This window comes from Macaca mulatta, chromosome 11 (assembly GCF_049350105.2).
Source record: "Macaca mulatta isolate MMU2019108-1 chromosome 11, T2T-MMU8v2.0, whole genome shotgun sequence".
In the NCBI taxonomy this organism is placed as follows: Eukaryota; Metazoa; Chordata; class Mammalia; order Primates; family Cercopithecidae; genus Macaca; species Macaca mulatta.
In genome coordinates this window covers 9,953,405-9,978,663 of record NC_133416.1, presented here as the reverse complement: position 1 = coordinate 9,978,663, position 25,259 = coordinate 9,953,405, and the positions used below count along the sequence as shown (strand labels likewise).

The window sequence follows — 25,259 nt, the reverse complement described above, 5'->3', positions numbered from 1 at the left end:
AAAACTCCGTCTCAAAAAAAAGAAATATAATATCAGGAAAGGGTATCAAAGAATAAAGTAAAATGAGGAAACAACCTCAGAATCCTAGTCCAAGTAACATCCATTGTGAAAAATATCAGTTTTAACAGCCTCCATAGCAAAGAAGAGCTAGGGAATCTAGGATGCAAGGATGTTTTAACATATGCAAATCAATTCTGTGACATACCGCATTAACAGAATAAAGTATAAACATCATATGATCATTTCAATCAATGCAGAAAAGGTATTTGATAAAATGCAATATCCTTTCATGATAAAAACACTACACAAACTAAGTACAGAAGGAATGTACCTCAACACAATAAAGACTGTGTAAAAACCCACAGCTAACATCTTACTCCTCATAACATTGTACTTATTCGTGGTAGTCATTTTAGTTATTATTTGGAGATTGGGTGAGGATTCACAAATAAACAATTTGTGTAATTAAAAAAAAGGGCCGGGCGCGGTGGCTGAAGCCTGTAATCCCAGCACTTTGGGAGGCCGAGGCGGGTGGATCACGAGGTCAGATGATCGAGACCATCCCAACTAACACGGTGAAAACCCGTCTCTACTAAAAAATACAAAAAACTAGCTGGCAAGGTGGTGGGCGACTGCAGTCCCAGCTACTCGGGTGGCTGAGGCAGGAGAATGGCGTAAACCCAGGAGGCGGAGCTTGCAGTGAGCTGAGATCTGGACACTGCACTCCAGCCTGGGTGACAGAGCAAGACTCTGTCCAAAAAAAAAAAAAAAAAAAAAAAGGACACCAAGAAAAACATTTCTGTCTCAGGTTTCCACTCTATTTCCTTCTTCTGTACACAGCTGTGATCACAACGGTTAGTTAACATCTCAATGTTCACAAAGCCTGTTAATATTTACTGTGAGGGGAAGGGGAGTCAAACACTTCTTGTTTTACCTTTTAAAGCCTTGAGAATAACACTCTTGGGCTTAGAAGCGTCCCCAGTGTTCATATTGGCTCGCAAGATAGGCCCATAGCTACCGTTGCAAATCTGCTCCAGAACTTCAGAGAGTTGCTCCCGCGGCACCTGCAGCTTAGCCAGGGCAGGTGTAGCTCCCAGAAAGTTTTCCACTGATGTCTCCTTAAGTGGCAAAGCCACATTTCCTCCATGTCCAGCTGCTTCCCAGCTTAGGTCCCTAGACGGAGGGACAGGGGCAATGTCTAGAACAGAAAGATGGTGTCAACCAGTTTTTCTCTGCCCTGGGAATTCCCAGAAAGCAGACCCCGAAACAAACTGGCAAGCAAGTTCCTTCAGCAGTTTTCTCTCTGGCCAATGTGGAGTTGTCTTCTGATGCTTCTCTATAAACCAGCATCAATGCCAAGTTTGTAGAAACTTTACGATAATCCCCATTACTTCTTAGGACAACTTGAGAAGGACCCTAGGAAAGCGGTCATGACACTTCCTTTCTGCCTTCCTTCCTCTGGGTTACAATTGAATACTCCCCATGAGTGTGGTATGGAGACAATTAGGGAAGTTCCTGAATAGGAATCCAAACCACAGATGCCTAAAGGTGGAGGTAACTGCCAGTGAGAACTGTCATTTAAGTCAGACAAATGGCTTTCAAAGTTGAAGGAAAGGTATGGGTAATTAATCAACTTTAAGCTATGGTTATTCTTCCTCCCTCAAGTTACCCCAAAAGTCAAGTTATTTCATATATCCTTGAGTCTCGGTCAAAAAAGTCTTCGGGTACTTTCTCCCTCCCTTGGCCAGCAAAAAAGAGAGGTTCATCCTTCTTATTAAATCTACATTTATTCATTTATTCAATAAATACCACTTATTACATGCCAGGTACTGTTCTAAGTGATGGGAACAGGCAAAGTCCAGATTCACCTGAAGATTACTTTCTAGTGGTAGGGGAGAGGAAGCAGGTAATAATATATCAAGCAATTAATGTTGTGGAGGAAAATAAAAGATGGAGAAAAAGCTGAGTGTGGTGCCATGAGCCTGTAATCCCAGCTATTGGGAATTAGCATTCAGCCTGAGCAACATAGCGAGACTCCATCTCTTAAAAAAAAAAAAAAAAAAAAAAAAAAAAAAAAAAAAAAAGGCAGTAGGGAGAAGCAACACCAGTGAATCAGTCACCTATGTTATATATGAAGGTCAAGAAAGGCCTTTCTGATGAGATAACATTTGAGAAAGGCCTGGAAGCAACTAGGGAGCAAACCATGCTGGTGTCAGGGAGAGTACTGTAGGCAAAGGGAGCAAAAATTGCAAAAGCATTAAGTTGGGAGCATACCTAGAATAGTTGAGAAACAGCAAGGAAGCCACTGTAGCTGGAGCCAAGTGGGATCATTGGAGAGTAGTAGGAGATAAGGCCAGGGAGGCCCAGATCATGTAAGGCCATGGAAATAATTTTGTCATTTTTCATTCTGAGCAAGACGGGAGGTTACTGCATGTGTCTGTGTGTGTGTGGCAGAGAGATTTCAATCTGACAACGAACAGGACTGACTATTAAAAGACTCATTCTGACCTTTCTATAAAGGAGTAGGGGCAGAAGCAGGGAACGTTAAGAGTGTGTTGCAGTCATCTGTGAGATGTGAGAGTAACTTGGGGTTATTTTGAAAACAGGGTAACAGTGTTTGCTTATGGATTAGATATGGACTATGAGAGAAAGAAGGGAGTTAAGGATATCTTCAAGGTTTGAGATTGAAAACGCAGAAGACAGGACTTGCCCTTTACTAAGACAGGCAAGACTATTTGGGGAGGACATTTGTGAGAGAATTTCAGGACCTTTGTTTTGGTCATATTACATATGAGATTTGTATTCTATTGAAACTGTGCAGTAGGTGGGTTAATACGAGAATCGAGTTCAAGGGATTATCATTGGAATAGAAAACATATTTGAATCCATAAGACTAAAAATTATAGCATTTAGGAAGTGGCTTTAGTTTTTTTAAGTATTTCAAGAAAAGAAGTTCAAAACTGTTTCAAATGCTTTTGACAGATCAGGTAAGAGGAAAACTGAGAATTGATCATTGGACTTGTCAACATAGCTGTCATTGATGACCTTGGAAAGACTTGTTTTGGTAAAGTGGTAGAGAGAAAAACCTTATTTTAGTGGGTTCAAAAGAGAATGTGATGAGTAGAAGTACTAGAAGTGAGTTTAAGACAACTTGTTTGAGAAGTTTTCTATAAAAGTGAAGTATAAGATAAGTGGGATAAAATTTAAAGAAAAACAAAGGATTAGCCACTATAGAGTTTCATATTATTACGAGAGTTTTCTTTTTCCTTCTTTTTACCCTGAGTTTCATGTATGAGCTGATTCCCTTTTATTATATGCTCAATGGAACTCTGGAATAGACTGTTATCATCTACTTAGCACTTCAAAGACTATTAAAATATGAAGGCCCCTCCTTTCCATCATATATCCTGGAGGCAAAGATTAGGAATGGAATGTATCATAGGGTGATATGTCATCCTCCTAGGATGTTAATAAAGCCCTGGACTTTACCCCCTTAGGTCTTTCTCCTAGGTCCTTAGGCACTCATATAGTCAAAGTTTTGATAGTCCAATAGGAATAGAAACAGGTTATATGAGGTTTTTTTCTTGCACAATCTTTTTTCAGTCAGTAAGCACATGTTGAATTCCAACTCAGGACTTCCTAGAAAAGAGATCATCCCCCTCTCAACTCCATGGGAGGGAACCCATGCCTCTCTCATTGCAGGTATCTAGACTTCTACACATGGGCTCATTGAAACTTAGACCATACTTTTTCCTAATCTCCATCTTCTTTAAGCCCCTGCCCAGCCCCAAAGTTTGAGCTTTACCTCGAGGTCCAGGACGCTGCTGTTGAGTTCTTTGTTCTCTGATAAAAAGCCACAGGATGACCCCAAGAAGGATGAGGAAGATAGTAACCAAGAAGGTTGGGACGATAATCACTTCATACTGCTTCTCCTGGATGACTGGGTAGGCAATCACATAGGAAGAGAAGAGAATGAAGAAGAAGCCTAACCTGGCGTTCATGCAATTTCCCCTATGCACCAGCAATCAGCTCATCATACATGAAAAGGTCATCTCTTCTACCTTCCCCTCTACTTCCATTCAACAGAAACACTGCTGGGAGTAACTCTCTAATCCGAAACCCCAGTGGCCCTGTTTCTTAGCCCATCAAATGTACATGACGTTGCTTCTGGCAGTTTTCTTACCAAGATTGAAGATGCAGCATCTGGATCGCTGATTAGCACTTACCCTCTCCCCAAAAAGACAACGGCTTCTAGTCCCCATCCTTTTATCACCACTGTCTTCATTTCTACTGGAAATCAAATCATCCTCCTTCTAGAATCTATCCAGACCTTAGCCTTCATAATTCTACAATCAGAGGAGAGACATCTGTGGAATCTGTACTTACCACACAACTTGTCACTGAGACTGCATTCCAGGAGCGTCCGTGTCATGCCCATTGCCACAGGGCTGTCCTCTTCCCTGCTAGGCCCACAGAGAATGCACAGAGCACAGCTGTGAGTAATTCCTAAGGATTGAGTGATTTTTGAAAAAATAAAAATAAAATGAATGAAAAAAATAAATGAAACACACACAGAATTTTACACTGCCTCTACAGATCGCTAGTTAGGTAATTGGCTACCTCTCTGAGTCATCCGTTTATCTCTATCTACCTAGCTGACATTCAGGTTGGAAGAACCCTCCCGACCTTCTCCTTTCAACATTTCTCTTTTCTCTATTATACAGCAAAGACAGCTCTGATCTGCTCTTCTCCTTTCATTCAATTGTTACTGAAATTATTTTAAAGTCTCCCCTCCCAGCTGAGACTTCTGCTCCCATGATCAAGTACAGATTCACAACATCTATCTGAACCGTGATCCACGCGTTATGTAGGCATGATCTACCTCCCCTACAGTATTAAGCATGTCTAATATGTTTTTTTTTTAGCTGTGCATCACATTTTTTAAGCAAAACTGTTTTTTGAAGTTGGGATCTTGCTCTGTAGTCCAGGCTTGAGTGCAGTGGTGTGATCACGGCTCACTGAATTCTCAAATTCTTGGGTTCAAGTAATCCCTCTGCCTCAGTCCCCCGAGTCTCTGGAATTACAGGCATGAGCTACCATGTCTAGCTCTAAAGAAAACATTTAATTTCATTTTTACACACAGTTAATTCAGGTAATGAATAAAAAATTGACAGATGTCAAAGGACATGAATTACACATTTGCTTTATTTCTCTGAAATATCCGCACCCTCACAAGCAATGAACAGACAGCATTTATCAATGAAAACTATTTAATTCTTCATCCCTCAGAGCTTCAAGGTGCTTCCTCTGCTCATATCAGATATAGACATGGACACTGATTGCTACCAGGATATAAAGGAAGTATCAGTACCAAGCCACCTTCTCTTTCTCTCTTAAATAAAAAGAAAATACATTCATATGATTCAAAAAATAAAAATGTAAAATAGGATAGCATAAAAATCTTTCTCCCACCCCATTCTTTTCCATTTATCCAGTTCTTAACTCTCCTCCAGTCTCCTCCAAGTAGACTCTAGTTATTAGTTTCTTGTTTGTCTGACAATGGATTCTTTATGTGTATCACTGTTAAGTCTATATAATATAATCAGTACATATTTCAAATAACACCCCCAGAAACTTGGTTCTTTCTTTCAGAAGAGAACTCATGTTTGCCACTCTCCCATCCCTCTCCTAAATTTATATTTTGCCTTTGCTTGACAAGACACGCCCATGTTTCTATAGTCAGCAAAGCCTACTTCTTTAATTCTGATTAACTTGAAAGAAAATATAGTGATTTTTCTCCTAAATAAGTCTAAATATGTGATCCAGTTTTGGAGTGACTCGATAAAAACATAAAACAAAAATCAGAAGCATAGCTTACATAATATGCTACCATATTGTACAGCTGTTACATTGGCCATATTGTGCGGTCCTCTACTATTACATTATGCATTGTTTTTATTATAGATACTAACAACCACAGTGTTACTTACTGAGGTAGAATCTCTCAGTGCCTGAAAGACCTATGTAAAGAAGCCTCCCAGATTCTGCCTTACCTGTTTTCCACTCTTCCTGGAGCACCATGAACTTGTATGTGTGTTCAATAGTTAAGCAATTCCCTTATAACTCAAGAGAGACAAAACTGTGTAGTTGGTTGACAAAAGCCCAGGTAGACAGCAAAGTAGCCAGCGAGTGGAAAATTTGCACAGAAGACGGAAATTCTTATCCTTATCCTTATTCTTAGAACGGGATCTAAGAAGTCGACGAATAGTTAGATAGCAAAGTCCACCATATCTAGTGTGTAAACCAAAAAGGCAAGGAGAAATGTGGCTGAGAAAGTTTTCACAATTCACGAGGCCACATGGAAGGACTGGCACTTGTGATGAAACTTTCAAGAAACAGACCCTTAAGAGAGTGGCACAAAGGAGAAGGTCTGAAAAATAAAACACTGGATCAGTAGGGTGAATTCAGGAAGGCTATTAGAAAATTCATCACTGCTATTCTCATTCTTATTTTCCTTTCCTTCGCTTCCTTTTCAGTGGATTATCAGAAGTAATTATTTTCATTCAAGGAGCAGCCAGTTTAACCAGTTTGGCTTTCTGGGGAGGAGGTTCTCAGCCTACTCCCTCTTACCACAGCACAAGTGGAAAAAAAGGGTCAGTCAGCAGCTAGCTCAGACTCGTGAGCTCTGCCCAGAAAACAAACTACGCACCCACTGATACATACTGCAGGGAGTCGTTTAAAGTCATATGTGTACGTGTACCCCAACATGGGTACAGTGAACTGCTCATGGAGGGCATCCATACTCAACCATATGCACCTGGCCAAACACACCTATCCCTGATAATTCAAACTCATGCTTACACCCTTACACTGACTATCACACCTATTACAGAGCACTCACCTTTGGATGCACTATGGCCTGCTACTGCATTTCCTGAACCAGGTTCTCACCATCCCATTTATTTGTACATAAGTCGTTTAAAGAGGCAAGGCTTATTGATATCTCGCAGCCCAGTGAAATTGGATGCCAGAGCAAGAAGATAAATGTATAGAATGATGAGGCCCACTCAATGAAATTGCTTTCCATATGTGTATACAATAAGCCCTTTCTGATGGTTACGGTTTAGGTAGAGGCATATGGAGCATACCAGATGAGTCTAGGATTTTTAGGGCATACACACCGGGCACACCCACATATCCATGAACGCCAGTGTGGGAAACCTCACCACAAAGAGGCCACCAAAGCTCATACATCAGAGAATGCTTATATTTACTTGTAACAGCAATATTCCTCTCTAGATCACTGTTTTCCTTGAAATTCACACACAGAAACCACATGGCTTGGCCTGCCCACTCTGACAAGCTGAGAAAAGTCATGCCTTGATGCCAAAACCCTCGAGGATGACTTTTCCCATGGGTTCAATTCTGGCCCACCTGACCACTAGAAGGATACTTCTGACCAAGGTGCCTGTTCAGTCTGACCAATACTCCACTCCCTTTCATTGTATCTAAATACTTTTCCCAATATGTCATATCTTATATCGTATAAGAAATAGCATATCTTAAACTAAATATTCTCCTGCTGTAGGCTACTGCTTCTTCTCTTAGCTGAACTGTAAGTTCTTAACACTATAAAGCATTATCCACAGTTATCCACAGTTCTCTATTTAATGTTATGAATAATGAAATCCATGGCACTGGAATCAAGGGTCTAGTGAAATTGTAATATATTTTATTCTGACAACTATGTTTGATAGTTGTAAAATACGATTGTATATACTTTGCCTTTAGTTTACATAATCCTATATCTACAGAGCCAAATCTCTTCAGGCAGGGTTCTAATTAGAACAATAATATCGTCTCTCTGGTAGTTATCATTACTAAATGTTCTCTCATCAGTTGCTTCAGACTTTCTCTTAGCATGTTAAAGTTTTAACTCCCCTCTTTTTTTTTTTTTTATTATTATTATACTTTGAGTTCTAGGGTACATGTGCATAATGTGCAGGTTTGTTACATATGTATACTTGTGCCATGTTGGTGTGCTGCAGCCATCAACTCATCAGCACCCATCAACTCGTCATTTACATCAAGTATAACTCCCAATGCAATCCCTTCCCCCTCCCCACTCCCCATGATAGGCCCCGGTGTGTGATGTTCCCCTTCCCGAGTCCAAGTGATCTCATTGTTCAGTTCCCACCTATGAGTAAGAACATGCGGTGTTTGGTTTTCTGTTCTTGTGATACTTTGCTAAGAATGATGGTTTCCAGCTGCATCCATGTCCCTATAAGGGACACAAACTCATCCTTTTTTATGGCTGCATAGTATTCCATGGTGTATATGTGCCACATTTTCTTAATCCAGTCTGTCACTGATGGACATTTGGGTTGATTCCAAGTCTTTGCTATTGTGAATAGTGCTGCAATAAACATACGTGTGCATGTGTCTTTATAGCAGCATGATTTATAATCCTTTGGGTATATACCCAGTAATGGGATGGCTGGGTCATATGGTACATCTAGTTCTAGATCCTTGAGGAATCGCCATACTGTTTTCCATAATGGTTGAACTAGTTTACAATCCCACCAACAGTGTAAAAGTGTTCCTGTTTCTCCACATCCTCTCCAGCACCTGTTGTTTCCTGACTTTTTAATGATTGCCATTCTAACTGGTGTGAGATGGTATCTCATTGTGGTTTTGATTTGCATTTCTCTGATGGCCAGTGATGATGAGCATTTTTTCATGTGTCTGTTGGCTGTATGAATGTCTTCTTTTGAGAAATGTCTGTTCATATCCTTTGCCCACTTTTTGATGGGGTTGTTTGTTTTTTTCTTGTAAATTTGTTTGAGTTCTTTGTAGGTTCTGGATATTAGCCCTTTGTCAGATGTTAACTCCCCTCTTTAATTGGGAATCCTGAGGAGAAACAGTGCGATGAAGGAGACACAAAGGGGAAGAGAATGAAAGTAAAATGAGGAGTAAAGTCCATGCTAAATCTTTACGAGACTATAGTCTGAAGACCATAAAAGCTCATGAATATAACTATAACGAAATTGAACTAAATAGTAGTATTAATTCTCTAAACTTTTATACATACAATACAAGCATAATGTCACACTGCATTTAGGCATCTATTTTAATTCACACTATATTCTATTTGCAACCATAACACAACTCTTATTAAGTGGCATTTCTGTTCAGTTAGCACAATACAGTCTCCCAGACACAATCTGCAATTTACCCATGACTTTCCAGAGTAAACTATTCTTACCAAAATATACCTAGACGTAAGACTTCTAAAATCAGATTTCCTGTACTCTGCCTGCTTACGTGTGGTGAAAAATTCCGTGATTGAACTCACTAGAACATCTGGCTCTATTCCAGTAAGGTACAATTAAATCCGTTGTGCCAGCCTCACCTTCAAGCTTACTGCTTGCTTATCAACACATGCGGATCTTCTAGCCATGTTCTTTTTAGATAGACAAGTGATCCACCCTCCCAGGTGGATGCCACATGGGTCAAGGAAGTTATTAATGGCTTTGGGCTATGGGGCAGAAGACTCAAAGACTAAAAGTGAGGAGGGTAAACTATATGGAGGTAGCAGCCCCTAGCCTGAAACAGTCTGCCTTCTTGTACAGTCAGTCTTTCATCCTTACCCTTGAGCTATCTGGAAAACAAAACAAAACAAAAACAAAAAACCAAACCAAACCAAAACCCAAACCAACAAACAAAAAACATGTTTAATGGGCTGAACATATTAATTTGGAGGTGAGACAGAGAACAATGCTCAGATCTAGAGGATTTGAGAATTACTTGTTACCAACATCCTATAAAACAAGCTTCCTGTTTGCAGATCTAATAAACCTGTGTTTAGTAACTACGGTGTGCCAGGTATTGTGCTAGGCACTTTCATACAAAGAAGGCAAGGCAGAAACTGAAGGGTTAAGTTATGAATTAGTGATTAAGTTATAAATTGGCCACTTTTTTTTTTTTTGAGGTGGAGTCTTGCTGTTGTTGGCCCATGCTGGAGTGCAATGGCATGATCTCGGCTCACTGCAACCTCTGCCTCCCAGGTTCCAGCAATTCTCCTGCCTCAGCCTCCCAAATAGCTGGGATTACACGTGCATGCCACCATACCCAGCTAATTTTTGTATTTTAAGTAGAGACAGGGTTTCACCATGTTGGCCAGGCTGTTCTTGAACTCCTGACCTCAGGTTATCCGCCCGCCTTGGCCTCCCAAAGTGCTGGGATTACAGGCATGAACCACCATACCCCACCAAATTAGCCACTTTTTAAAAAAAATGGCAGAGCAAAGTTGCACACCCAGGTCTTTTACTTACAAACCCAATGTTCTTTATACTATTTCCTTATACATATATACTTGTCTTTCAAATAAGCAAGACCAATGAGGTCAAGAAGGATTACATTAGAATCCAAAAGAATCATGGAGACCACAAGGCTGAAACCAAATTTTACTAACAAATGCACTCTAATTTGGAAAGAATGCATGAATTGAATCTGCCTGTAAGGGTGTCATATAGGAACCTCATAGGGACATAGATGACATCTGCCTGTCTGTCTTTAAAGTACATTCTGAAAATAGAGGTAGAATCAGAATTTTTTTCCCAGTATTCACCAGATTATGCCATCTTGGGTTGTTTCCTTTGTTCATTTTCCTGGGTCTGATCCCCAATCCTATTTCTATCTTCTGCTTTTTGAGTAAAACAGTCCGGTTCTTAGGACTAGCCATCTTCCACCGTGAGCATGAGGGTCAGGAAGAGACCAGAAATTGCAGGGCACAGGGCACTGGCCTAGGAATTAGGGTCTTCATGCGGCTCTCTCGGGGCCCCAGGCTCTCCCTTTCTAGGGAAACAAACCAGTGAGAGGACACCGAGTGCATGGAAGGGCACACTGGAGACATGATTCTTTGTAAATCCAGAGAAGCATATTTGTGTAGATAACTTGCCTTATGCCCGGTGATATCTCCTAGTGTGGGTGAGGCAGGGAGGAGGTTACCTAAGAGAGGTTATCTTGTCCTCTCACTCTTCTCAGACATTGAGAAATTGTGCTTATTCTGATCTTTGCCCTCCCTCATCTTCCTAGAGACCCAGGGATCAAACCGAACTTTGAAACTCTAGGGAAAGTGTTTCAGAGGGCTTCTCATAGGGAAACCCCTTTCCACCATGGTGCCTAGGAGTCCCTGAGCCTGTTTCAACAGATCTTTTGACTCATTGGTGCTCACCAGATGATGACATCTGAGGGCTATCAGCTTTTCTTGCTTCCTATTTTTACCTATCTCCAGAGATTCCTGAAACATACGTGATATACAGTTGAGATGAGGAAGCTTAATCGGTATCCTGGTACCTCACAAAAATTTACTTTGCAGAGGAGCGAAGTGATTGGAAACCAGGCCCCATAACATCTAGGTAAGAAGCGCAGTGCTCACAGACACTTACAAACAGCATCAGATTTTAAATATGGTTTCACAGATAAACACATTTTATTTCCTTTGAGGTATTATACACATTCAAAACAGCTTATTTTTATCATAATTATCTTGCTATTTTTTATGTGCCCAATTCCATAATCCTTCATCTACCAGTTTCAAACAAAAGCCCAAAAATAGCATATCTTAAACTAAATATTCTCCTGCTGATTACTTTCTCTTTCTGAGATTCCTAATGAATAACAATTTTCCCAGCTCCTCAGTTTCCCCAGCTCAGCATAAGGGCTATCATCAGTAAGAGGGAAAAGCCGAGAACACACAACGCCACTCCCACTCAGTACAGGATTATCTCTGATCCATCCGCGTCTCCTTTTCCTACCTGATTAATGCACCAGAAGACGGCTTGGGGCTGCTTTCAAATACCTTGTTCCTACTGTTGTCAGTGACCTTTCATTTCCAGGGATCAGTCCTCTTCTTTGGTATTCGGCCTGCTGGGTTTTTCCCTCTATGGAAGATTTTGGGTTCTCTAAAACTCTCTTGGAAGTCTCCCCTCATAAGTGAGGAGATCTGTTTTGTTTTCTGGCCACTTTTCCAGGCTATCTAACACACTGCCCCCCGGCAGAGAGGAGGGCCCAAGCTGAGGAGGACTGAAGGACGACAGGCTACACAGGCTGTAGGGGCACATATACATGTACACGCACTTTCTCATTCTCTGATAAATGAGACCCGGGCCCAGGCAGACAGAGAGATGTGGTCATGAGGTTTCACCATCAGAAAGCTAACTCAGCTGCTGCTTACCTCAGTGCTGTGCCGTACAGGGTGTGTCACTATAAAAGTTCTATATGTAGAATGTAATTCCAGGTAAACAATAACAAACCCCTGGCAAGCGGAAAAAGACACCCCTGGGAACACATAACCTCCTGCCTCATTCTGCACAGCCGGTATCCAAGGGCAGGTTCCCCTCCCTAGGGAGTGGGTCAGCGTGGTTCAGAGCTGAGCAGTCCGGGAATTAGGGGAAGTGGAGTCAGCCGTGACTGTGCCGTAATAACAGAGTGAGAGGGTTGAAGTTCTAGTTCTGGTTTGGCGGGTGATTCATTCAGCATCCGGAAGCATGTCACCTGACCTTGCCATTCCTCGCCTTCCTAGTTTAGGGAGCAGGAAACGTGCGTGTCTCCTAAGGGTTGTGCGTCTCTCTCCTGCTGCAGAGAGCAGCAGGAAGTTTATCAACTGGAAAACGGGCATGCCAATCAATAAGTACCCTCAGCCAGTTATGCTACTTCTCCTTGTCCCTGCAAGAGCTCCCAGATTTTGGAGGCTTCCTTTAATCCACATCTTCCCACCCATATCATGGCAGCCCTGGAATCTGATAGGTATCTCTTCCTACCCTTACCCTGCATACAATTTCCTGTGCTATAATGGTAAGGAAAGGGGCTTTGGAGTTTGGCTTCTGTTTGAATCTCATTTCTGTCATTCATTATGACTTTGTATGGGTATTTTAACTTTGTGAACCCCCGTTTTCCCATATGTGAAGTGCTGCTGATGATATCTACCTACCAGGGTTGTTGAGAGCTGTATAGCATAATTTCTGTAAAATATCTAGAACATTACCAGAGCCATTGCGGATCATCAATACGTGTTTCTCTCCCTCTTCCTTCCTTACTTTTTCACCTGCCTTTCCAGTTGGGAAATAGTCACACAGCTGTATCAATCAGGTAAACATGCATAACCAAAAATAACAAAATGAAACAAAAAACCTTTCATCTGAATATTTATAATATTTGTGGATGTAAGTATACTCATCTCCATGTACAGAGAGGGAGTTAAAGTAATCAAAAAGTTAATGCAGGATTTAAAACTTCTTATACTTGAATTAGGTGCCATTTGACAGCAGAAATAGTACAGCTGCCAGTAGATATCTGAATTGAACAATTACGCTGAGGAAGAGAGATTTAAACCAGATAAATCAAATAGCATAATGCTGTAAACTAAGGTATAGAAATGGAAAGAATGCTAGATAGTGGTATGGTATTTACCAGGGAAAATGTATCAGCACCTGCCTGATTTCTTCTGCCTCTAAATTTTTCAGCTCCTCGTACTGATTCCACTGATAGCACTTATATGCTGGCTAATTTCCACCCAGTTCCTGAACCAATTCTGATGAGGGCATTATGGGGATCAGCAGTCTCAGTCCTCTTCATCCTATTTATCTTACATACTTCCCAATTTGGGGAAGATGTAGCCTTTATCCACTTCCCAAAATCTGCCCCCTTACTCATGCCTGTTAACAGAACTCTCTCAAATCTGGACCCCTCACCTGAATGCCATACAAGTCGATGAGGCCTTGTTGTCCTCTCTTTGCCTAAATCAATCCTAAGTAAGATTGAAATGTTGCTTTATACTCTGATTACCGTGCTCTTGCTACTAATATAAAAGCCTCCCAGATAAATGCAACCACAATGGTCGAATGCCTCTTCACTGACCATCATCCTGCTCCACTCTACCTCATTCCTACTTCATTCACACCCCTGAACCCCACTGCCTTTTGTTCGGCCGACCACACTGAAAACCTGAGTTGCTAAATCTTGCCTGAATTTTACTCTATAACTGGACCATCCATTTGAGACAACTCTACTTCTTCTGCTTCTACAATCTAGTGAGTTTATCTCACATCATTCCTTGGGAGGCCAGCCTTATTCCAAGTCATTCACTCAGATGTTAAATAACTAATCATAAAAGTTATTAAATATGTTTTGCTATGAAGGAGAAGTTTAAGGTGCTATAAAAAAGGTGCAATAGAAAGAAAGTCAAAAAAAGTTTCTCTAAGTAAACAATATTTAAACAAATGATGAGTAGGAGCTGACTAGATAAAGGTGGGCACAGGCACAAGGCAAGAGAGGAGGAGTATCCAGGCCTTGGATGAGAAGAGAGCTTGACACATTCTCAGAACTGGAAGGTCAGTGGGCCTGGACAGTAACAAGAGAGGAGAAAACACGAAGAGATGGCACTGTGCAGGTAGTCCAGAGGCAGATCATAATGAGCCTTTAGGCCATGCTAAACATTGCTTGTTTTATTCTAAGTATCACCGAAGTGTTTAAGTAGAGTGACATGATCCATTTTGTATTTTTAAAAAAAACATTATTTGGAATACTACTCAGCAATAAGAAGGAACAAATTATTGCTACATACAACACTTGAATGGAACTTAAGGACTTCATGCTGAGTGGAAAAAGCCTGTCTCAAAAGGTTACACGCTTTATGGTTCCATCTGTATAATATTTCCAAAATGGCAAAATTAGAGAGACAGAAAATAAATCAGTGTTTACCAGTAGGAACAGGGAGAAGGTGTGACTTTGAAGGTGTAGCATGAGGGAGTTCCTTTATGGTGACAGACAATTTTGTATCTTGACTGTGGTGATAATTACATGAATATATATGATAAAATATCAAAGAAATATGTACAGAGAGGAACAAGATAATGCATGAATGCAAAAACTGAAATCCCAGGAAGCTCTATAATCTAGTTAATTATACTATGCCATTGTCAGTTTCATAATTTGGATTATTTGCTACAGTTATTTAGATGTTCCCACTGGGAAAATGGGTAATTGTTACATTGGATTCTATACTATTTTTGCAACTACTTGTGAACTTCTAATCATTTCAAATTGAAAAGTAAAAAGTATTATTTTTGCAGCCATTGAATAACAAATTGCAGGTGATAATAAATACATACGAGAATATCAATTGTGAAACTAACAATTTCATAATCATTTTTGGGTTACAGTAGTGACAGTAAAAAAAGAAAAATAATGGACTGGAAACCATGAGGAGATTGAACCAACAGGACACAGTGGTTGTAGAAGGTAAGAAGAAGAAGGAGAAATCAAATAAGAGGAGAAGATGATGAGTCGTTCTGGACATTTTGATTTGAGATGCCAGTGTGACTTTTAAGTAGAATATTAGAAATAAGCATTTGGTTGTACAGTTCTTAGGATTCATAAGAGAAGCCTGGACCAGAGATAAATATCTGGGAGTCATTAGATAATACTGAAAGCTTGAAAGTGAATAAGAGAGAGAGGAAAAAATAAACAAAAAGGAAAAAGAGAAGAGAGGAAAAGAGGGCCTAGGAAAGAATGCATGGAGTTCCTACGGATAAGGCTACATGAAGGAAGAGGAGTTGGGGTCCAGGAGGAAACTCAAAAAGGGCCTAAGAGGGAAAAACTAGAGAAGTAAAGGGGAACCAAGAATTTGTGCTGTTGTGGAAGCAAAGGAGAGGATCATGGACAGCAGCTGGACTAAAATCTGATGAGAGGTCAGGAAAATAATAAGTAGTGGATACAGGCAACATGGAGGTCACTCGTCATAGAAAGAATGGCTATAGTGTAGTGGTCAGAGAGCAGGGTGGTTCTGGGAATGAATAAGTGGTGAGGATGTGGAGAAAATGTGTTTAGGGAGCTCTTCTGTGATCTTTGAGACTTGTATGAATGAGAGGACTGAAAAGAGGAGTTCAGAGAGAGATTTTATAGTTGATTTCTTTGGAAACAGGGCTCCAGCAAGATGAGAAAGGGAACTAGTAATACCCAAACATGCAGTAATCTCTCATTCTAAAAAAACAAAGCAAAGTTTGGTATGGAGAGGCCTGTATCAGGCATAAATAGTTTACAAAGCCTAAATACACACACACACACACACACACACACACACGCACACACACAATGAAAAACATTAAGATAGATTACTAGAACACATAAATATCCCAGAAAAAAAGACACATATTTAGGACTTTAATATAAAGAAGTCAGCATGAATCAAAATGAGCAGATCAGTGGTTCTCAAACCAGAGAGCACATTAGAATCTCCTAGGAGGCGTTTTTTAAAAATATCAATCCTGATATTCATTTCCCACTTGATATGGTTTGGCTGTGTCCCCACCCAAATCTCATCTTGAATTCCCATGTGTTGTGAGAGGGACCCAGTGGGAGGTAATTGAATCAAGGGCCAGGTCTTTCCCATGCTGTTCTCATGATAATGAATAAGTCTCATGGGATCTGATGGCTTTATAAGGGGGAGTTTCCCTAAACAAGTTCTCTCTCTTTGCCTGCCACCACCCATGTAAGATGTGACTTGTTCCTCCTTGCCTTCCACCATGATTGGGAGGCCTCCCCAGTCACTTGGAACTGTAAGTCCATTAAACCTCTTTCTTCTGTAAATTGCCCAGTTTCATGTATGTCTTTATCAGCAGCATGAAAATGGATTAATACAGTAAACTGGTACCAGGAGTGGGGAGCTACTGAAAAGATACCCAAAAATGTGGAAGTGATTTTGGAACTGGGTAATAAGCAGAAGTTGGAACAGTTTGGAGGACTCAGAAGAAGACAGGAAACTGTGGGAAAGTTTGAAACTCCCTAGAGACTTGTTGAATGACTTTGACCAAAAAGCCAGGCCGGGAGCGGTGGTTCATGCCTGTAATCCCAGCACTTTGGGAGGCTGAGGTGGGCGGATCATGAGGCTGAATCACGAGGTCAGGAGATCGAGACCATCTGGCTAACATGGTGAAACCCAGTCTCTACTAAAAATACAAAAAATTAGCCAGGTGCAGTGGCAGGCACCTGTAGTCCCAGCTACTCGGGAAGCTGAGGCAGGAGACTTGCTTGAACTGGGAGGTGGAGGTTGCAGTGAGCCGAGATCACACCACCGCACTCCAGCCTGGGAGACAGAGTGAGACTCCTGTCTCAAAAAAAAAAAAAAAAAAAAAATGCTGCTAATGATATGAACAATGAAATCCAGGATGAAGTCATCTCAGATGGAGATGAGAAACTTCTTGGGAACTGGAGCAAAGGTGACTCTTGTTATGTTTTAGCAAAGAGACTGGTGGCATTTGCCCCTGCCCTAGATATCTATGGAACTTTGAACTTGAAGGAGATGATTTAGGGTATCTGGCAAAGAAAGTTCTAAGTAACAAAGCATTCAAGAGGTGACTTGGGTGCTGTTAAAGGCATTCAGTTTTAAAAGGGAAACAGAGCATAAAAGTTTGGAAAATTTGCAGCCTGACAACGTGATAGAATAGAAAATCCCATTTTCTGAGGAGAAATTCAAGCCAACTGCAGAAATTTGCATAAGTAGCAAGGAGCCAAATGTTAATCACCAAGACAATGAGGAAAATGTCTCCAGGGCATGTCAGAGATCTTTGAGGTAGCCCCTCCCATCACAGACGCAGAGGTTTAGGAGGAAAAAATGGTTTCATGGGTTGAGCCCAGGGTCCCTCTGCTATGTGCAATCTAGGGACTTGTTGCCCTATGTCCCAGCTGCTCCAGCTGTGACTAAAAGGGCCAAGGTAGAGCTTGGGCTGTTGCTTCAGAGGGTGAAAGTCTCAAGCCTTGGCAGCTTCCATGTGGTGTTGAGCCTGTGGGTGCACAGAAGTCAAGAATTAAGGCTTGAGAACCTCTGCCTAGATTTCAGAGAATGTTTGCTGCAGGGGTGGGGTCCTCCTGGAGAATATCTGCTAGGGCAGTGCAGAAGGGAAATGTGGGTTTGGAGCCCCCACACAATGTCCCTACTGAGGCACCACCTAGCGGAGCTATGAGAAGAGGGCTACCATCCTCCAAACCCCAGAATGGTAGATCCACCAACAGCTTGCACCATGTGCTTGGGCAAGCTGCAGACACTCAACACCAGCCCACGAAAGCAGCCAGGAGTGGGGCTATACCCTGCCAAGCCACAGCATCAGAGATGCCCAAGACCATGGGAATCCACCACTTGAATCACCATGACCTGGATGTGAGACGTGGAGTCAAGGAAGATCATGTTGGAGCTTTAAGATTTGACTGCTCTGCTGGATTTTGGACTTGCATGGAGCCTGTAGCCCTTTGTTTTAGCCAATTTCTCCCTGTGGAACAGCTGTATTTACCTAATGTCTATATCTCCATTCTATCTAAGAAATAACTAACTTGCTTTTGATTTTACAAGCTTATAGGTGGAAGCGACTTGCTTTGTCTCAGATAAGATGTTGAACTGTGGACTTCTGAGTTAATGCTGAAATGAGTTAAGATTTTGGGGGACTGTTGGGAAGGCAATATTGGTTTTGAAATGTGAAAACATGAGATTTGGGACGGGCCAGGTGTAAAACGATATGATTTGGATGTCTCCCCATCCAAATCTTTTCTTGAATTCCCATATGCTGTGGGAGGGACAAAGTGGGAGGTAATTGAAACATGGGGGTAGGTCTGTCCTGTGCTTGTGATAGTGAATAAGTCTCACAAGATCTGATGGTTTTATAAAGGGGAGTTTCCCAGCACAAAAGAGTTCTCTCTCTCTGCCTGCCATCATTCACACAAGATGTGACTTACTCCTCCTTGTCTTCTGCCATGATTGTAAGGCCTCCCAGTCACTCAGAACTGTAAGTCCACTAAACCTCTTTCTTTCATAAATTTCCCAGTCTCAGGTATGTCTTTATCAGCAGCATAAAAATGGACTAATACACCACTCCTCTTAGAGATTATGATGATTATAAACCCCATAGATTATGACTTCACATATCAGCTTCAATCAAGGAAATGCTTCCCAGGAGATACTAATGTACAGCTGGGGTTGAGAACTACTAAGATATATTCATCAAATGGAATTTAGGTGATAGAATACTTGTTTGATAACAAAAATTATAGTTTTGATTCACCTGTACACAAAATAAATTTTGGGAAAAAAGCTAGATGCTTTGAGAGACATAAAAAATTAACATTATAAATTATATTGGGTTTGCAATAACTTCCTAAGCTTAAACAAAAAACTTTCTTCCAACAGGAAAAAAAAAAATCACAATGAAAACATCAACCAATAAACAAATAAAAACATAGTACTTTTACAGTAATAAGAAAACCACTAATATGCCAATAAATAAATAGTCAAGGAACATGAAAAACAAAAGAAAACCAGTTCACCAAAACAAAATGTTTAACAAATATGGAAGCATGGTGAACTAAAATGAAAGTTTTTTTATCTTAAATAGTAATGTTAAAACTACTTTAAAATAAAACAAGATACATTTTTTTGCCAATCCATTTAAGAAAAAAAGATATTTATTTATTTATTATTTATTTATTTTATTTTTTAATTTTTTGAGCTGGGGCCTTGCTCTGTTGTCCAGGCTAGAGTGCAGAGGCGTGATCTTGGCTCACTGCAGGCTTGATCTCCCAGACTCAAGTGATCCTTCCACCTGAGCTTCTTGAGTAGCTGAGATCACAGGCAGGTGCCACCACACATGGCTAATTTTAAATTTTTTTTTGTAGAGATGGGGCCTTGCCATGTTGCCCAGGCTTATCTAAAATTCCTGGCTTTGAGTGATCCTCCCACCTCAGCCTCCCAAAGTGCTGAGGTTATAAGTATGAGCTACCACACCCAGCAGAAAACAAGATTTGGAAACTAATATTTATGCTCTAAAGAGTTTTATTTAAAAAGACCACTCTTATAAGATTGACAAGGAATCTAAATGTCTACATTTTGAAAAATAACTTGGCACTATGAAAATTGAGAGTCTGAATGGCCTTAACGATTTTGACTCTGTAATTTCTCTCCCAAGTGTCAATTATGTATATGTTTTTTTTAAAAATGGAAGATGTTTCTGAACACACAAAAAAATCTGTGACACTTATTTAACTGTTTTGAAAATATAAATAGGGATTTGCTTCAAAATAATTCATGAACTTGAAGGAGGAGAAATAGGTGGAGAAATAGGTGGAGGAGAAATAAAAAAAAATTAACCATGTGTTCAAAATTGTTGAATTCAGGGGATATACATGGGAAGCCATTCTACTATTTTTGCTGCTTTTGTATATATTTGAAATTTTCTGAAATAAAAAATTAAAAATAGAAGAAAAACTTAAATTTTCATCAAGAGGAGGGATGTTTCAAATTATTTTTATATAGTTGGACAATGGAATACTACATATTTATTAAATTTATGTTCACAAAAAGTTTTAATAAATGGCAATTTTTAATGTTAGTGGGTTAAGTAAAAAGGCACATTTTAACAATATATGTACCACAAGAGTACAATGAAATTGAGTGGGAAAAACACCTGTGTAGGGGAATCCCAAAGAGAACTATATAGAATGTTATAGCAACAGTGATGATAGTTAGTATGAATAATTTTTTCCTCTATTTTCTATTTTCCAAATGGAATGAATTAAGCCTTAGTTATTTTATAATAAGAACATGCAAAAGAAGAAAGACTACAAGGCAGAAAAGTTTGATAGCCGAAATACAAAAGAGAAAATTGGCTGAGGGTAATAAAAAAAGTCAAAGAGGGAAAACAATCTTCCTAAAGAACTAGTGTTTAGAATTAAAGACAAAGTACAATCGTTAAATCAAGATTAATGGCTTCAAAGAGGGCTCTCCTGGCCTACAGTCAAGGTGAAGATCTGGAGTTTAACAAGCTTCACTGTTGCTTGCTAAAGGCATTATCTTGCCGACCTGGGAGAAAGCCAAGTTGGAACTCCCACGAACAAAGTTAATGTATCATCTCCATTCAACTGTAGTAAAGGAGAAAGAATAAAAGAACCCGTGTCAGAGTTAGGGGTGGGTTTATCTTAATGTATTGAAGCCTTGGTTTACTAACCTATACAGTTGAGATAATTCTGCCTGCTTACATCAGAGGATTCTAGTGAGAATTAATAAGAATGTAAAATTGTTCTTCAGTGATAGTAGGTAAAAGTGCCTCTTCTAGCAAGAATGTATTTGTATAACATAATTACTTTTCAGACAAATGGTTCCAACTTTGTGCTCCTGATCAAGATTCCCTTTTTGATGGCTTTCCTTCAATGCATTAGCATAAATGTAGCTAAAATTCCTTTCTTCCCAGCACAGGCACAATAAAATGAAAGTGCCCGAAGACTTGCTAAATGCTAAGTAAATTTAGGAAACCAATTCAGTGAATAAAAAGTGAAGGAGCAGGTCCGGGTGTGGTGGCTCATGCCTGTTACCCCAGGACTTTGGGAGGCCGAGACAGGTGGATCACCTGAGGTCAGGAGTTCGAGACCAGCCTGGTCAACATAGAGAAACCCCGTCTCTACCAAAAAAAAAAAAAAAAAAATTAGCTGGGTGTGGTGGCAGGCACCTGTAGTCTCAGCTACTCAGGAGGCTGAGGCAGGAGAATTACTTGAACCTGGGAGGCGGAGGTTGCAGTGAGCCGAGACTGCGCCATTGCACTCCAGCCTGGGTGACAGAGCGAGACTCCATCTCAAAAAAAAAAAAAAAGTGCAGGAGCAGTGTGTGTGCAAGTGTGGTTGTGGGTGTGTGAGGTGTGTGCGCAGGAGTGTGTATTTTCCTAAGTTGAAGTTTGCAACTCTACTGCAGCTAGCTTGTTGTCTTAAGAGGGCCATGCTGGAGCCCAACAGCCTCCTGCCTTGGTCCTGCACTTTTCCTGCTCTGAACTTGTATGTGTGAGGGAAATGCTGGGCTCACTCACTCCTTTCCTTATGGTCTTTTATATCTGCCATGAGAAAGGTGTATTTACTATTCAGACTCCTAGGTTTCAGCTCACTTTCCAGTTTTTTTAATTATAAGTCTCAGAAACATAACCCAGCCCATTTCTGAAATTCAGTATACCCATCTCTCCTACTATTATAATTAGCTTTGTACTTTTGAGTGAATTACTTAATCTCTCCTCATCCTCAGTTTCTCATCTGCAAATTGGGTTTGCAATAGTATCTAACACAAAGAGCCATTGTAATAATTAACCAATTTTACATGATAATGCACCTAGAACAATACCTAGTACATAGTAAGCAGTAGCTGTTACTAATTATTCCTATGATAGCTATAAAAATAAGAATATTCCTATAATAATTACTGTTATTATTCCTCAAATTATGACATTTTTGAATGACCTCTCCTTGTGGATAAGACCTTCATTCTATGTAACATCAATATGATAACATAATAACACTCACATTTCTGTATATTCCACAGGAATAAGATAATTATTTCCTGACACCTGAGCTTACAGAAAATCTTACTTACACTTTGGTACAATTTTCTGACCATCCTTCTGCAATGTATCTGCTTTTTAAATCTTAAATTGTCAATTGTTCTATTCTTTTTTTGTAAATTGCTTCATAGTTTTCAAATTTAAAAGGTCATATGAGTATTAAAGTGGACGCAGCAGATTTTATACTATTCTTTTCCTAGGCTCTAACAACCAAAATGTAAGTCAGAGGTTCTACTTGAGGAGCTTTTTAAAAATCCCATTGCCTGGGATGCATCTCAAACCAATTAAATCAGAATCAGATTCTGGGAATAGGAACCAGGTATTGAGATGTATGTAAAGCTCCTAAGGTAATTCCAATATGCGACCAAGTTTGGGAATCCTGCCTTAAACCCTTGTTATCTCCTTTTCTTAATTCATCCAGAGAAAATTCACCAGACTCTAATTTATTAGATAAGATTCTACATTGGCATCCACTATTCTAGTTCTCTCTCTCTCTTTCTCTCTCTCATTCTTTCTCTCCCCCTCCTCCCTTCATTCATCTCTCCCTCATTTGTATGTAATCTTCAGCAAGTGAGATCATTTCCCCGGGGTTTAATCCCTAATCTGTAAAATAATGGGTCATAGTCTTGCACAATGTAATCAGAGATGTTTTGACAGCACAAATGAGATAAAACATATGAAAGTACTTTAAAGTTTTAGAATACAAATACAAGTATTTCAGAAATCCAAGGTAGAATTATCATATTCCCCACATCCTTCCCTCTCCTCTCATGTAGACATGCGCAAGGCCATCTCTTCTGAAGTACCCTTGCTTCCTGAAGTAAAGCTTTTCTATGGTAAATAACTTGAGGATCTGTTAAACTCTTAAGGTTTTGGTATTTCTTTCACAGACTTTCAAGCAAACTTTACTTAAGGCTGTATCATTTGTCGACCACACTTTTTATCTTGTCTTATATCACTACTTACAGTTTTTAGAGAGAAAAAGGGTTAACGAGTCTACAGAGGGATAATATGAGATGCACTCTGGAAAAAATCTAAGACAAATGAACTTTAAAATAATGCTATTTTTGCACACCAATATGGTCTCCAGTATGATGAGGTCCTGACAGTAATCTTCACTTTGGCTTCAACTTCCTTCTGCTCTGAAATTCATCTTGTTTTCCTCACCTAAATATTTCTCAATAGAAAGTTCTAGGAGAAATGCTTGGTTGAAAGGAAGAAACTTCTCCTGAAACAGGGAAAGGAGTCAGGAGATCTCAGTTATAACACTGGGTCAATGACTTCCCGTGTGACCTTTGGCAAATCAATTAACATATCTTTTCTTTTTTTTTTTTTTCTTTGAGAGAGAGTCTCGCTCTGTTGCCCAGGCTGCAGTGCAGTGGCACGATCTTGGCTCACTGCAAGCTCCACCTTCCGGGTTCACACCATTCTCCTGCCTCACCCTCCCGAGTAGCTGGGACTACAGGCCCCCGACACCAAGCCCAGCTAATTTTTTTTTTTTTCAATAGAGATGGGGTTTCACTGTGTTGGCCAGGATGGTCTTGATCTCCTGACCTTGTGATCCACCTGCCTCGGCCTCCCAAAGTGCTGGGATTACAGGCGTGAGCCACCGTGCCCGGCCCAATTAACATCTCTTTTCTAGAGAGTTGCATGTAAAGTATTTGAGATGTATAACAATCAGTACAAATATGAGGTATTATCATTATTTATTGATATCTCATGAGGAGTACTCAAGAAAGTAGAACTATAATGAAACTAAGATATATAAAATATATTTACATATGAGAATTCAGAAGTGTAAAACCTGAGAAAAGGTGGATAAGAGTTTTTCTCTATCATCTTAAGCAAGAAATTTAATACCTTATATCATTTCCTCAAAATCCAGTCCCTGCAGTCCTTTTAGTAGGATCTGTGCATCCTGTATGTTGACAGAAAGAATCAGAGCTCCTGGAAAATCAAGAATGGTAGATGTGCCCCTACAATGATACAGAAAGCAGTTTAAAGCAAAGGTATATGAATAATGATAGCAATACCTGCTACCCTCGTGGATTCTTGACTTGTCCTGGGAACAAAAACGTGGCACTGCATTAATGTTTAAAGATTGGTCTTGTTAGAGGCCGGGCGCGGTGGCTCAAGCCTGTAATCCCAGCACTTTGGGAGGCCGAGGCGGGCGGATCACAAGGTCAGGAGATCGAGACCACAGTGAAACCCTGTCTCTACTAAAAATACAAAAAATTAGCTGGGCGCGGTGGCGGGCGCCTGTAGTCCTAGCTACTCAGGAGGCTGAGGCAGGAGAATGGCGTGAACCCAGGAGGCGGAGCTTGCAGTGAGCCGAGATCGCGCCACTGCACTCCAGCCTGGGCAACAGCGTGAGACTCCGTCTCAAAAAAAAAAAAAAAAAAAAAGATTGGTCTTGTTGGAGGCATTTGAACCAGAGCAGCTCCATTTTGAATAGGGGCTGGGTAAAACAAGGCTGAGACCTACTGGGTTGCATTCCCAGGAGGTTAGGCATTCTTAGTTATAGGATGAAACAGGAGGTCAACAAGATGCAAGTCACAATGGCCTTGCTGATAAAACAGAATGCAGTAAAGAAGCCAGCCAAAACCCACCTCCACCAAGATGGCCACAAAAGTGACCGCTGGTCATCCTCACTGCTCATTATACACTAATTATAATGCATTAGCATGCTAAGAGACATGCCCATCAGTGGCATGACAGTTTACAAATGCCACAGCAACATCTGTAAGTTACCCTATATGGTCTAAAAAGGGGTGGAAACTTCACTTCCCAACCCTTTCCCAGAAAACTCATGAATAATCCACCTTTGTTTAGCATATA

General features: G+C 40.3%; 1 protein-coding gene across 7 annotated transcripts in view; it reads right to left on the bottom strand.

Annotated features, from left to right (window-relative positions):
* STYK1 (serine/threonine/tyrosine kinase 1) overlaps positions 1-25,259 on the bottom strand; it is a 56,813-nt gene that overhangs the window by 11,041 nt on the left and 20,513 nt on the right. For 2 of the 7 annotated variants that reach the window (XM_015151003.3, XM_077953050.1), the window contains exons 2-4: positions 4,387-4,506; positions 3,806-3,940; positions 935-1,198 (exon numbers count right to left, since the gene is read on the bottom strand). In XM_015151003.3, coding sequence (XP_015006489.2) covers positions 935-1,198; positions 3,806-3,940; positions 4,387-4,438 — 451 coding nt within the window. In that variant the 5' untranslated portion in view covers positions 4,439-4,506. 7 annotated transcript variants of the gene reach the window in all.